At 38.5% G+C, this 14,821-nt stretch overlaps 1 protein-coding gene across 1 annotated transcript in view; it reads right to left on the reverse strand.

Moving 5' to 3' along the window:
* LOC121444962 (testis-expressed protein 11-like) overlaps positions 1–14,821 on the reverse strand; it is a 301,690-nt gene that overhangs the window by 19,445 nt on the left and 267,424 nt on the right. Inside the window, exons 25-27 of the mRNA XM_041646923.1 lie at positions 8,917–9,066; positions 8,136–8,244; positions 7,012–7,132 (exon numbers count right to left, since the gene is read on the reverse strand). Of these exons, the coding sequence (XP_041502857.1) occupies positions 7,012–7,132; positions 8,136–8,244; positions 8,917–9,066 (380 nt within the window). The remainder of the gene's footprint in view (positions 1–7,011; positions 7,133–8,135; positions 8,245–8,916; positions 9,067–14,821) is intronic.

Raw genomic sequence — 14,821 nt, forward strand, 5'->3', positions numbered from 1 at the left:
TCCAAATTAACAAAATCAGAAACAAAAAGGGGTACAAAACTACAGACATGAAGGAAATCCAGAGAGTCATTAGGTCATAGTTCCAAAACCTGTACTCCACAAAATTGGAAAACCTAAAGGAAATGGACAATTTTCTGGATAAATATCTCCTGGGTAAATTGGGAGCATGGGGACCATGGAAGAAGGTAGAAGGGGAGGGGAGAGGAAGGGAGGGGAGAAGAGAAAAATGCATAACTCAATAAAATTCAAGAAAAAAAGGAAAAAAAAAAGAAACAGGACCTCATGAAGCTAAAAGCTTCTGTACAGCAAAGGACATCACCATTCTAGCAATTAGAAGCCTGCAGAACGGGAAAAACTTTATCAATTATATAACTAATAGTTAGTGTCCATAATATATAAAGAATATGTGTGTTTCATTCAGAATATCCAGAGGTCAGGTGGCTAGTATGGCCTCAGAGGAGAGGAGGGAATCTTCTAATGGAAGGAAAAGAGAATACAGCATTATAAAGAGATAAAGAAGACTAGAAGTATTAAATGAGGCGAGGAACTGGAAAACAGCATAAAGGAAGAAATATGGGGAGGGAAGCTAACACTAAAGGCCTTTTTGAAAAGTATAAGGAAATCTATTACTATAGTCATTTCCTAAAACGTATACATATATAAAGGAATTTAAATGGAGTCACCATATAATGAGGTAGACAAGGTCTCAACTAGACATCTTATGCCACAAATTAAAACCTTCAGTGCTAGGAATGGGTTACATGTTGCTGATTCATTGGCCAAAGAGGTCTTATAGACCTCTACAAACATCACAGGCTATTGCCAAGGCTATTTCTCCACAATCTGAAGACACCATTTATTTATGTCACTGAATGTAAGAGAAATCAAACTGGTGCTCAATTAGAAAGAAGCTTTACTCCTACTGACCAATACTCATATGCTGGAAGGTGCTCTGCAAGCTACTGAAGGAGGGAAGCTATTATCAGTGTCACCCACGTACAAAGCCTTTGGCCTACCACATTCACCTGCCTGCATCATATACAGGTGAAATAGCACAGGTGTGATGGCAGTAGCCCATTACATTTTGATTGAATTTAAGGCCCACTCCATGAGATGGAATCCACACCTCACATTAAAGTGACCAACCTCAGACTAGATAGGTCACAGGTTCTAGGGAAAAACTTACTGTTGTAGGATCCCTGGGTATTCTTTTGCTTTACATATCCCCAGACGAGATACTAGAGACCAAAATCAGATGCAAACAAAAACAATATGTTCTCTCTAGTAAAGGGACCCACAGGAACAAGGAGTCCTTTGCTTCAAGCATCAACAGAGGCCAAGTGGACAAAAACGTATGTTTAAGTGTGTTGTATGTGTAACACTTGTGCGCATGTGTGTGAGTGCTGGTGCAGGGCTTCTGTTTGGAAGCACCAGGGGCAAGCATCCTCCCCTGCACTGTGGTGCTAGAAAAAGCCAGCTAAAACAGAAGGCTAAATGAGATTCAAGGTCTCAAGGTGACATAAAATGTCTATATTTCAGTAAAAAAAATTCACTAAACTAAGAACTCAGAATATCTTCCACTGAACAACAAAAAAGACAACCACTTAATATTTCCGAGATGACCAAAATGTTACAATATGTGCTAAAGATTTTTTCTTTGGCTTTAAAAAATAGTAGTAAACTACAGCACAGTTTACTACCTGAGTACTTTTAAGTGTACACTTCACATTCACATTGCTGGGCTATTATCACCACTACCCCCACCTACAAAACTGCTTTAATCTTAAAAACTCAAATTTCCTGGGCCCTGTCCCTAGCAACCACCACCACTCTATTTTTGATATTTATCAATTTTACCACTCTTGGTACTTCATGTAAGTGGAGCCATACAGATTTATCCTACTGTGACACATAATAACTTGATGAACCTCCAGAGAATGATGATGAGTCGAAAACACCAATTTCAGAAGGTTATATGTTATCCTTTTCCAAAGCTGAGTGTGTGTGTGTATGTGTGTGTATGACTCCATTTAGATAACAGTCTTGGAATGACAAAGTTATAGAATATAGAAACTGGCAATGTGCTAGTAGTTGGTTATTTTTAAAGCTGGGTCTGAGAGAAGTGGGAGGCATAAAAGGGCAACAAGGATATCTGTGCTGATGGAGATGTTCTCTGTGTTGCTTGAAATAATGCCAACATTTTGGTTGTGATTTTCTTTTTTTCTTTCTTAGGTTTTGAGGCAGGTATATACGTAGCACAGATTGGACTCAAACTCTCTATGTAGTAGAGTATGGCCTTCAACTCCTAACTTTCATACCTCCATGTCCTGTGTGCTGGGATTATGAGTATGTGTCACCATACTTGGCTTTTGATAATGATGTTGTGTTGTTGTTTTGTAAGGTATTATTATTTGGGGGAAGCTACGTAAAGAGTATACAAGATTGCTATGTTATTTCTTAAGTATAATTATTTCAAAATAAAAATTTAGTTAAGGAGTCTAAACAACCTGATTCTTTAAAAAGAATCTAGATTATGAACCTATTATTAGAGTACATAGGAATGCCTACTTATAATGTGATCCCCTCCCCACTGGGCTTTTTCATTGCTACTAGCTCTGAATAGAAACCCAAGCTTCTCATATGACCCGAGATTTCCTAGCAAAAACTGGTAAAGATGTCTGTTCTTGTAGAATGAGTCCAGGAATTAGAGGCAATTGACTGAATGTTTATATAGCCTCCCAAGTCACATGTTAAAGTCCTAACCTTCAAAGTGCCAATATTAGAAGTTTGGATCATCAAGAAGTGGTTAGATAATAATGGCAGTCTTCAGAAATAGGGTTAGTGCAAGTCTAAAAAATCCTAGAGCGATACCTTGTCGTTTCTGCCATCTGAGGTTACAGTAAAAAATGATCTCATCAATGAGGGAGCAGGCTCTTACAGAGACTGCATTAGGCCTTAATCTCAGGGACTTCTCGGCTGAGAAAAAGTTGAGGAAAGTAAATTTCTATTTAAAAATATTTCTTTATGCCGGGCGGTGGTGGCGCACGCCTTTAATCCCAGCACTTGGGAGGCAGAGGCAGGCAGATCTTTGTGAGTTCGAGACCAGCCTGGTCTACAAGAGCTAGTTCCAGGACAGGCTCCAAAACCACAGAGAAACCCTGTCTTGAAAAACCAAAAAAAAATATTTCTTTATTATTAATATATATATAATTAATATATATGTATATATATATGTGTGTGTGTGTGTGTGTGTGTGTGTGTGTGTGTGTGTGTGTGTGTGAGTGAGTGTGTGTGCATGTGCATTGAGATGGAGCACATGTATACCCCAGCATGCATATGGAGGTTAGAGGACAACTCTTGGGAATTGGCTCTCTTCTTCTGTCATAAGTTCTCAGCATCAAACTCAGGCCGTCATGTTTATGTGGCAAGAACTTTTACTCATCGAGCCATCTTGCTAGCCTAAATTATAATGCACCCAGTCTATGATATCTCACTATAGCAGTCCAAACTAAGACCTGGCTTCTAGATCTGACTCCCATTCGTTAACTACAAATGATTTTTATCTGAATGAGTGCCTTGATTTTTTTGAATTTAAAAATGTCTTTAATTGTAAACCCAAGATAAATAGTAGTGTCACTGTCTATAGAATCACTGTGGGGGAATCATGAGATAATGATCTAAAAGTAAAACATGGCCAGGCAGTGGTGGCGCACGCCTTTAATCCCAGCACTTGGGAGGTAGAGGCAGGAGGATCTCTGTGAGTCTGAGGTCAGTCAAGTCTACCAAGGAAGTTCCACGATAGCCAGGACTGTTACACAGAGAAATTCGATCCTGAAAAACCAAAAACCAAAAAAAAAAAAAAAAAAAAAAAGCAAACTGTAACATGATGTATTAGGCAGAGGTTTTGTATTTTGTATTTGTGTAATAGGCATTTTGCCAATGTATGGAGGTAGCTGATAAAAGTTATCAGCTTAATAGATAATGAAAAATGATAAATGGAGACTTTTCTCTGGAGTATTTAAAACAAAGCAGATATATAGCACATTCAATAAAAAAGCAAAACATAGAAGATAAAGAGCTAACAGAGTCACTAAATTACTCTCTGTATAAAAAGCTAAGCATATGGTCATGTTTCAGGGTATGAGCAATAACAGACAGGAAACGCATCAGAAAAGTAGGAAACACCAGGCTCTCTAAGAGATGAGGGACGGGGACTGGAACTGTAGTGTGATGTAATAGAGGTGGTAAAAGCAAGTTCCTTAGAGCAGCTGTGGAAGAAGTCTCTCATGGAACCATGCAGATTGACAAATAGTCAATATGGAGTTACAGTAAGTCTACTTTATATAGAAAACATAGCTGAAGGGCAGGATGCAGCTCCTGTCTTAGAAGATGATTTTTCCCTCTTACTAGAGGGTTGCAAAAGAAAAGACATCCAAATTGTTCAGTGCTGAAGCTTTCCCATCTTTAAATTCAGATAGGTCAGAATTTAATTGTTACAGGAGAATTAGAGGTTCCTCTAGTCACTGATAGTTTGCTCTAGGTTGGCATCCTACTATATCACATCATGAACTGCAGATACTGGCATATAAACTCCTTTGAGGTTCTTCTATGCTATCACTTTACCAGTATTTCATTCTTATTTTTAGCTTGAAATTTTAAAATGAAAGTAGATTTTCTTTTTTCCCTTTTTCTTTATTTTTCTCTTATACAATATATTCCAACCACAATCTCTCCTCTTTTTGCCTCTACCTTCCCTCTCCCCCAGATCCATTGCTTCTCTGTCCCTTCAGGGATATCCACCAAACCCAGCATAACAGCATACAATAAGACCTGCCACAAACCCTCATATTAGGGCTGGATGAGGCAACCCAGTAGGAGGAAAGGAGTCCCATGAGAAGGCTAAAAATAAACAAATGGGCAATCCTGCCTCTATAAATCCTCAGATTGAGACTGGGGGTGAGACTTGTCTCCTTCTGTTTTATATTCCTCTCTAGGGCTGGGATTAAAGGTGTGCACCACTACTGCCCGGCCTGTATGGCTAACTAGTGTGGCTGCTGGGATTATAGATGTATGCAACCAGGGCCTGGCCTGTATGGCTGACTAGTGTGGCTGCTTTGTACTGCTCTTTAGGCAAGCTTTATTTATTAAAACACAAATAATATATCACTATAAAAACCTATTCCTTAGAAAACTTATACTAGAAAATTCCTACCATTAACTATTTATAATTCATAAATACTTTGTAGTATGTATCTTCCTTGTAATATAAATTCACCACAAAACTCTTATCAGAAAGTATCATTCTATGTCAACCTGTAGAAGAATGAAAATAGATCCGTATCTATCACCATGCACAAAACTCAAGTCCAAATGGATTAAAGACCTCATTATCAGTTCGAACACACTGAACCTGATAGAAGAGAAAGTGGGAAGTACTCTACAACACATGGGCACAGGAGACCACTTCTTATGTACAACCCCAGCAGCACAGACATTAAGGACCTCATTGAATAAATGGGACCTCCTGAGATTGAGAAGCTTCTCTAAAGCAAAGGACATGGTCACTAAGACACAAAGGCAACCCACTTACTGGGAGAAGATCTTCACCAGCCCCGCAACTGACAAAGGTCTGATCTCCAAAATATATAAAGATCTCAAGAAACTAGACCGTAAAAGACTAATCAACCCAATTATAAAATGGGGCACTGAGCTGAACAGAAAATTCTCAACAGAAGAAGTTCAAATGGCCAAAAGACACTTAAGGTCATGCTCAACTTCCTTAGCGATCAGGGAAATGCAAATTAAGACAACTTTAAGATACCATCTTACACCTGTCAGAATGGCTAAAATAAAAAACACCAAAGATAGCCTTTTCTGGAGAGGTTGTGGAGAAAGGGGTACACTCATCCATTGCTGGTGGGAATGCAAACTTGTGCAACCACTTTGGAAAGCAGTGTGGCAGTTTCTCAGGAAATTTGGGATCAACCTACCCCTGGACCCGGCAATACCACTCTTGGGAATATACCCAAGAGAGGCCCTATCATACAACAAAATTATATGCTCAACTATGTTCATGGCAGCATTGTTTGTAATAGCCAGAACCTGGAAACAACCTAGATGCCCTTCAATGGAAGAATGGATGAAGAAAGTGTGGAATATATACATATTAGAGTACTACTCAGCAGTAAAAAACAATGACTTCTTGAATTTTGCATGCAAATGGACGGATATAGAAAACACTATCCTGAGTGAGGTAAGCCAGACCCAAAAAGAGGAACATGGGATGTACTCACTCATATTTGGTTTCTAGCCATAAACCAAGGACATTGAGCCTATAATTAGTGATCCTAGAGAAGCTAAATAAGGAGAACCCAAAGAAAAACATAAAGGCATCCTCCTGAATATTAACCTTCAGCAAGTGATGAAAGGAGACAGAGACAGAGACCCACATTGGAGCACAGGACTGAAATCTCAAGGTCCAAATCAGGAGCAGAAGGAGAGAGAGCACGAGCAAGGAACTCAGGACCGCGAGGGGTGCACCCACACACTTAGACAATGGGGAGGTTCTACTGGGAACTCACCAAGACCAGCTGGCCTGGGTCTGGAAAAGCCTGGGATAAAACCGGACTCTCTGAACATAGCGGACAATGAGGACTACTGAGAACTCAAGAAAAATGGCAATGGGTTTCTGATCCTACTGCACACACTGACTTTGTGGGAGCCTAGGCAGTTTGGATGCTCAACTTACTAGACCTGGATGGAGGTGGGGGTTCCTTGGACTTCCCACAGGACAGGGAACCCTGATTGCTTTTCGGGCTGAGGGGGGGGGGACTTAATTGGGGGAGGGGGAGGGAAATGGGAGGCGGTGGCGGGGAAGAGACAGAAATCTTTAATAAATAAATAAATTAAAAAATTAAAAAAAAGAAAGTATCATTCTATATGAATTCTATTATACAAGACACATTGGCTCCTTAAAATCAGCTCAAAGTTTAATATTGCTCTTTGACTTACAGTTTGGCTAATGAGGCTCAGAGCATTTTTTAAATGGTCCCAAATCTCTCTCAGAGAATACAGAACTATACTTGATACTGCATCTGACATCAAGAGTTCAATCAAGTTGCGCATGCATTCACTGAAAAACAAAAAGAGAAGAGTCATCCCATAAGGAATGAAATCAATGGCCCTAGGGCTAAGAAGTCAAATTTGAGTCTCATCTACACCAAGAGCTTCACAGCATTTCTGCTTTCCTCCATTTTCTCTTGCTTCTAACTTGGAAGACAGATTTCTGAAGGCGTAATAGAGGTCCACCAGTCCTTCCTTTGATCATGCCTGTGATGTCTTTTTAGACAACCTTGCATTTCCTTCATGGAGGAATTGTTTAAGTTTGTGTGTGTGTGTGTGCATATCTGTGTACATATGCGTCTGCTCATAAGGAGGTCAGGGGACGATTTTCTAGAGATGGTTCTCTCTTCCCACTATGTGAATCCTGGAGGTTGAACTCAGATCTTCAGATCTGAGAACAGGCACTTTCATCTGCTGCACCATTTTGCTGGCCAAATTATGCCACTGTCATATTCTATGAGCTGATTCAACTTATGGGCATTTAAAGGATCATGCTACTTCTCTAACTGGACAAAGGAACTGGGATTTAAATTGTAAAGAAATGGAAATCTCACTTCTTAGAACAGAAAGACTGTCACAAATTTTTCAAGAGAAAACCCCCCATATCACCTATTATTGTTACTTAAAGACAAGTAGTAGGTAAAAAGAAGAAAACAAAGAAAAGCTGTTGAAGTTGAGTGGTGGCTACTAATTTCTGATCACTTTGGATATTCAGCCAATGACATGAAGGAAGAAAGATACATAGAAATATTTTATTATATAACTAGACAATGAAAATCAAGATACACCCCTTTTTTCTCTCCCAGGAACAGCAGATTACTTGATCTTCCTTAACATTCCCCAGTGTCTAATGTCTAATATAATTCTTACTACAGAGCAGTTCACAGGCTAGTTTCGCTATCATCTTCTATGTTGGCCCAGCTGATTATTGTGGATGACTTATGAGACACTGATTACAATTTTTTTGACTTCCAAAAAAACCCTGATTTAGGTGTCAAATTACATTTACTAACCTGTATTTCAAAACATCAATTGGCTGTTTATTTTTGTGGATGAATAAAAGTCTTGTCAATGCCTTCCGTGCAATAGCAGGATAGTGTGCAGGCTTATCCATAGCTAGTACTAGAAGAGGGAAGGGAAATGGCTGTCAGCACCACCATGATCTTATTCATTGCAGTTTGCATGCACAGCGACAACCTGCACTCTCTAATGGAGCAAGATTCTCTCTCCCCCTCTCTTTCTCTCTTTCTCTCTCTCTCTCTCTCTCTCTCTCTCTCTCTCTCTCACACACACACACACACACACACTAAATAAAATGTAATACTGCATCAAATATTTAAATATTTCCAAATTGCTCTATAGATTTTAGCAAATTACTAAGGTCGAGTCATCTTTTGATCATCAAAGTAGCTAGTTATGATTTCTAGCTGCCTAAATAAAACCAACTTTCTAAAGTTTGAGCTTCCCCTATCATGTAGTTACATAACTAAATTCCACATATATAATATATTTGAGCACCTATTGTGAGCAGTGTTTTCCACTAAGATTTATTAGTAGAATACATATATGTAACTATTGCTAACGACTCTAGTGAGGTTACAATCACATAGAGTGAAAATATCTAGATAAACACATAAATTATTCCAGTTCAAAACAGTTTAAGAATGTCATCGCAGAGGGAGAAACAAAGTACTATTAGAAAAAAAAATCATTTTCTAGCTCAAGGTCAGCAGAGAGAAAACAGTAGGATCTAAATGGGCACTAACCTTACACGAGCAGAAATAAAGCACTTACACGCTATTGTTTCAAGTGTTCTGCTTTCTATATCAGGCATTTTCCATACTGAATCCAGGAAGCTGTACAGCGATGGGTCATTCGTTTTGGTCTTAACTTCAAACTCATACAACAGAAGCATTGTTCCACAGTGATCACCCGAGAAGTCTCCTAAAGAAAAGGCAAAGTATAACATTTTCTGTTACTGCACGTTAGTACTGCCTCCTGGGCTAACCTAAGTGGACAGGTCTTCCCATAAGGAAAAACTGATTTCACTTACAATTGGAAGGTCATCGCAGTCTCTAGCAATAGATTCTCAACATTTTATTATCTATAAACACATCACCATCTTTGCTATTTATTATTTATTATCTGTAATGCATTTACTAGCATTTCTTTTATATTCTGCAAGTTCTGTTGCCATGCTTGTAACTGGGCTGAAAATTCTCTGCTGCTGTTGATAAGATTCTTACTTGCCTCCTTTGAGCTTGAACTTATATCCGTGTTCACTGCCATAGCGCAATTAAACAGAAAATACAATGCTGTATGAACTAACTGGTTTTACTTTGAGCAAAAGAGTTTGCAAATTTGTTTCATTTGTTAGGCCGATAGTTCTCCTCACGGAAAGAATCTTATTTCAGATGACATACAGCATATTTTGTGAGACGGTTTCATTTACCTTCTGTTGAATGAATGTTTGAGGTAGCTGAGTGCAGTAGCATGGCATGGTGGTGCACTAGGTATGGTGCTACACACCTGCAATCTTGGCCTTGGGATGCTGAGGGCAGGATCATTGAGAATTGAAAGCCAGCCTGAACTACAGTGCAGGATCCTGTTTAAAACGTTTTAAGGTATAGAGTAAGTACAATAAACAGAATGAAGTATCTCTAAACCTCATTAACAACCGGATGAATTTCTATATCCTAAGTCTGCTTTGAACCACTATTTGACTAGAGTTCAGAATGATTTGCTGTGTTGTGTTTTGGTTTGTTTGAGATAGTCTCCTTGTAAAGTTCAGGTTGTTCTAAAACTTTCTGTCTTGCATCCGCTAGGATTACAGTATGTGCCATCATAATCAGCTAGAGAGTTCATCAAGTTAACTTTTTGTTCATGGAATGTTCTCATTTTAGTACAAAAGCTGCAAAATAACAAAGGGCTAATTAGTCATAAATAAAATGCTGGATTAATTATCATGTGTCACTATTCCTAGGGAGATGTGACAAAACATCCACTCATGCCAGACAGGGAACTGAAGATACACCAAAGTAAGGATACTACCAAAGACCAGCTTGGTGAACCAATGAGTTTTATTGGTATCACTTACAGAAATATCATTGAGGGGTCACTTACAGGAGCAGAAATGACTCAAAGACAGCTGCATTATCAAAAGCCCACCCCAGCATGAGTGACAGCTCACACAAGCTGGAAATCTGGAGTGCACTGCACAAACTGCGAGCATCTCACAGGTTCGAGAGTGCCCTTTCAAGGTAGTTCAGTTGTTCTGAGCATCTTCTAGGCAGCTTGCTCATCTCTGCTTCTTCCAGGCAGCTCAGCTTAAGAATATCTCTCAGAAGTTCTTACTGCTTAAATATGCTTCAGGAGGGAAGGACCCAGTGCATCTGGCCAGTTTCAGGGACTTCTTAAAGCCAGTAAGTTGTTTACTTCCTGATTTTAAGGAGTTTGTCTACAGCAGGGAGGTTTTACTTTGCCTTAGAACATCCCATTGTTTTAACTCCCTACAACCACCCTGTGTTTTAATGAGTCCCCCTTAGGATATCCTGGTGTTGCACTGGTCTTTGAATATACATCCTGTCTTAAAATATCCTATTGTTGCACTCCCTTTAATATCCTGGGTTTAATGAACTTCCTTCCAAGATGAAAAGTTTTGATCATGGAGAAAACTGCTACACAAGAGAGCGCCCTTTCTGAAAATGCTTAGGAGCAGAAGTATTTCAGAGTTTTCTAGATTTTGAATACTTGCATATTTATGAAATATATTGAGAATTAGACAAAATCTAAAGACAAAATTCATTTGTTCCTAGACATCTCTCCATGTCTATGCAGAACATGAAGGTAATTTTGTATATGTCTTTTCTGCCTTTCTCCCTCCTTTATCTCTCCTTTCTTCCTTTTCCTTCTATTTATTTATATGTGTGCAGGCAACTGGAGTTTAGAGGACAACTTGCAGGGGTTGGTTCTCTCCACCTACCATATGCATCCTAGGGATCAAACTCAGGTCATCAGGATTGACAGCAAGCCCTTTTACCTATCTTGCCATTTTGCAGGCTTTCCCCTCACTTTTTAGACAGGTTTTGGTATGAAGTCAAGGTTGGCCCTGAATTCATCCTCCTCCGCTCCCCACCTCTTGAGTACTGGAATTATAGGTGTGAACCAATGTACTCAGCTTATATAATATCTTTAGTACTCTTTGGTTTTTACTCTGACTGGTCATATGAGGTCAAATGTAGAATTTTCCCCTTGTGGAATTATATCTATCCTAAAATGTTTGGATTTTGGAGAATTTTGCGATTTGGATTTTCAGATTTCAATCTGCAAAATAAATTGTAATTTATAATCACAGCCATAGATAGGAAACTTCTATACCTGTCATCATTAGTACTGAAGTTAGAACATGATTTGCCTACAGTTTTATGTTACCTCCTAAATAATACTACCATTAAATTTATAGAAACTTTAGTGGGTTCTTTCAGTTTTGCACAGTTTTCCAAATGAGTTTACTCTGGTTGCAAAGAACGTTCATTTCTTCAATAATTTTTCAGCTGTTCTAGTTTTTCAACCTTTCCTGGTGTTTTGTTTTTTTCTTTTACTCCTTCCTGGTGTCCAATCACCTGGCTTCAACTACTCTTTACAAGACACTACAACACTTTCTAGGAACAGTGGCGTGAAGGCCAGTGTGGACCCTTCGCAGCACATTCTACAACATACTCAGTCCAAGTCTTTTTTATCAAACGACTTTGTGGCAGTCCTAGGAAAACTTAGGCCCCAGTTGTGATCACTAACTTGATCTTAGGAATGTTGGTGAGCCAACGCCAAAGTCAGATGATTTTTCATTGTCTTCTTTGGTTCTTATGTATGGCTCTGAAGCTTTAAATTCTTTTCTAATCATTAAAATTAGTGCTTTATTTTTGAAGCATAATTTTACTTTAAAGAATAGATAATAAAGCACAGGCATTCAAATTTAGGCATCTGACTAAATATTTTAGCTAAAATTAACAAAAGAAAGCTGTTCCTTTAAGAATAGTAGCATTATTTTTGCCAATATTAAACTTGATATTTCAAGCACATGTTTGAAATAAATTATTTTAGATTTATTTTTTTAATTTCATGTTTATAGGTGTTTGTCTGCATGCATGTCTATGCACTACATCTGGTAGCTGTGGAGGCTAGACAAAGGCATTGGATCCCCTAGAACTGAAGTTACAGATGCTTATGAGCTTCCATGTGGGTGCTGAGAATTAAATCTGGATCCTCTGGAAGAGCAGTCAGTTACCTTAACCTCTGATCCATCTTTCCAGCCCAAGTGTTAGAATATTAAAACACTGTTTTCATCACTATGAGATGGTAGCTTACCAAAGAACATCTAAAGATTTTTCTTCTGAGATTACTTATATTAACAAAAACGAATATCATTTGCTAAAATTTTAATATATAACAAATATAACTATTTTATTGTATAAATTAATGTGCCAATGTTTGGACAACCTTCATAATTAGGGAAATAACATTTTACAAATGACAATGTAGAGTATCACTTTGATAAAATCATTGGGAAGAGGTCCATTCATAGTAACAGACACTAGATTTCAGTGTACCTGCATGAAAACTAAATGGTACTGTTTCTATCCTTTAGCTAGCCTGCTTTTTTCTTGACTTGAGATAATTCAACAGATAAAAATGTTAATTAACCTTGATTTGATCAGTTAATGCTGTGTTGATATATGACTTACACATAAATACCATAGAAATAAAGTCTTTGAAGAAAGAAATCTAAGAAGATATCAGAAAATGGAAAGATCTCCTATGCTCTTTGATAGGTAGGACAACACAGTAAAATTGGCAATCCTACCAAAAGCAATCTACAGATTCAATGCAATTCCTATCAAAATCCCAACACAATTCTTCAATGACCCCGAAAGAACAATACTCAACTTCATATGGAAAAACAAAAAACCAGGATAGCCAAAACAATCCTGTACAATAAAGGAACTTCTGGAGGCATCACCATCCCTGACTTCAAGTTATACTATAGGGCTATAGTAATAAAACCAGCTTGGTATTGGCACAAAACCAGACAGGTGAACCAATAGAATCGAATCAAAGATCTAGGTATCAGTCCACACACCTATGGACACCTGAGTTATGACAAAGAAGCTAAAATTATGCAATAGGAAAAAGAAAACATCTTCAACAAATGATGCTGGTATAACTGGATGTGTACATGTAGAAGAATGAAAGTAAATCCATATTCATCCCCATGCACAAAACCTATGTTCAAATGGATCAAAGACGTCAACATGAATCCAACATGAATCCAGCCACATTGAACTTCATAGTAGAAAAAGTAGGAAGTAGCCTTGAACGCATTGGCACAGGAGACCACTTCCTGAATATAACACTAATAGCACAGATACTGAGAAAAGCTATAATAAATGGGGCCTCCTGAAACTGAAAAGTTTTTGTAAAGCAAAGGACAGGGTTAACAAGATAAAATGGCAGCCTACAGAATGGGAAACTTCTTTGCCAACCCCACATCAGACAGAGGGCTGATCTCCAAAATATACAAAGAACTCAAGAAACTAGACATCAAAATGCCAAATAATCCAATTAAAAATTGGGGTATAGATTTAAGCAGAGAACTCTCAACAGAGTAATCTAAAATGGCTGAAAGGCACTTAAGAAAATGCTCCACATCCTTAGCTATCAGAGAAATGCAAATCAAAACAACTCTGAGACATCTTACACCTGTCAGAAAGGCTAAGACAAAAAACACTAATGACGACTTATGTTGGAGAAGATGTGGATGGAATAAGGGGAACACTCCTCCATTGCTGATGGGTGTCACTTTGGAAATCAGTATGTCAGTTTCTCAAAAAATTGGGAATCAAGCTACCTCAAGACCCAGCAATACCATTCTTGGGCATATATCCAAAGGATACACACTCATAGTACAAGGACATTTGCTCAACTATGTTCATAAGAGCATTATTCATAATAGCCAGAATATGGAAACAACCTAGATGCCCATCAACCAAAGAATGGATAAAGAAAATGTGGTACATTTACACAATGGAGTATTATTCAGTGGTAAAAAAAAATATTATGTCAGGAAATTTGCAGGCAAATGAATGAAACTAAAAAAAAAAAACCATCCTGATTAAGGTAACCCAGACTCAGAAAGACAAACATGGTATGTACTCACTCATAAGTGGGTATTAGACATAAAGCAAAGAATAACCAGCCTACAGTCCACAACCCCAGAGAAGCCAGGTAACAAGGAGGACCCTAAGAAAGACATACATGGATCCCCTAGAAAGGGGAAATAGACAAGATCTACTTAGTAAATTGGGAGTGTAGGGGTAAGAGGGAGGGTGCAAAGGAAGTGGGGAGGGGAAGAGGATAGAGGGGAGGAGAATATGAGGGATTGGGAAAGTCAAGTTAGGGGAAGGACAGAGGAGAGCAAGGAAAGACATATCTTGATAGAAGAAGCCATTATAGAGTTATCAAGAAACCTGGAACTTGGGAAATTCCCAGGAATCCACAAGGATGACTCCAGCTAACACTCTAAAGCAATAGTGGACAGGGTACCTGAACCAGTCTTCCCCTGTATTCAGATTGGTGACTCCCCTAATTGCCATCATAGAACCTTCATCCAGTAACTGATGGAAGCAGATGCTGAGCACTGGGC

This window comes from Microtus oregoni, unplaced genomic scaffold, assembly GCF_018167655.1.
Source record: "Microtus oregoni isolate MIOR12 unplaced genomic scaffold, Mior012 000150F_ref0000365, whole genome shotgun sequence".
NCBI classification, from domain to species: domain Eukaryota; kingdom Metazoa; phylum Chordata; class Mammalia; order Rodentia; family Cricetidae; genus Microtus; species Microtus oregoni.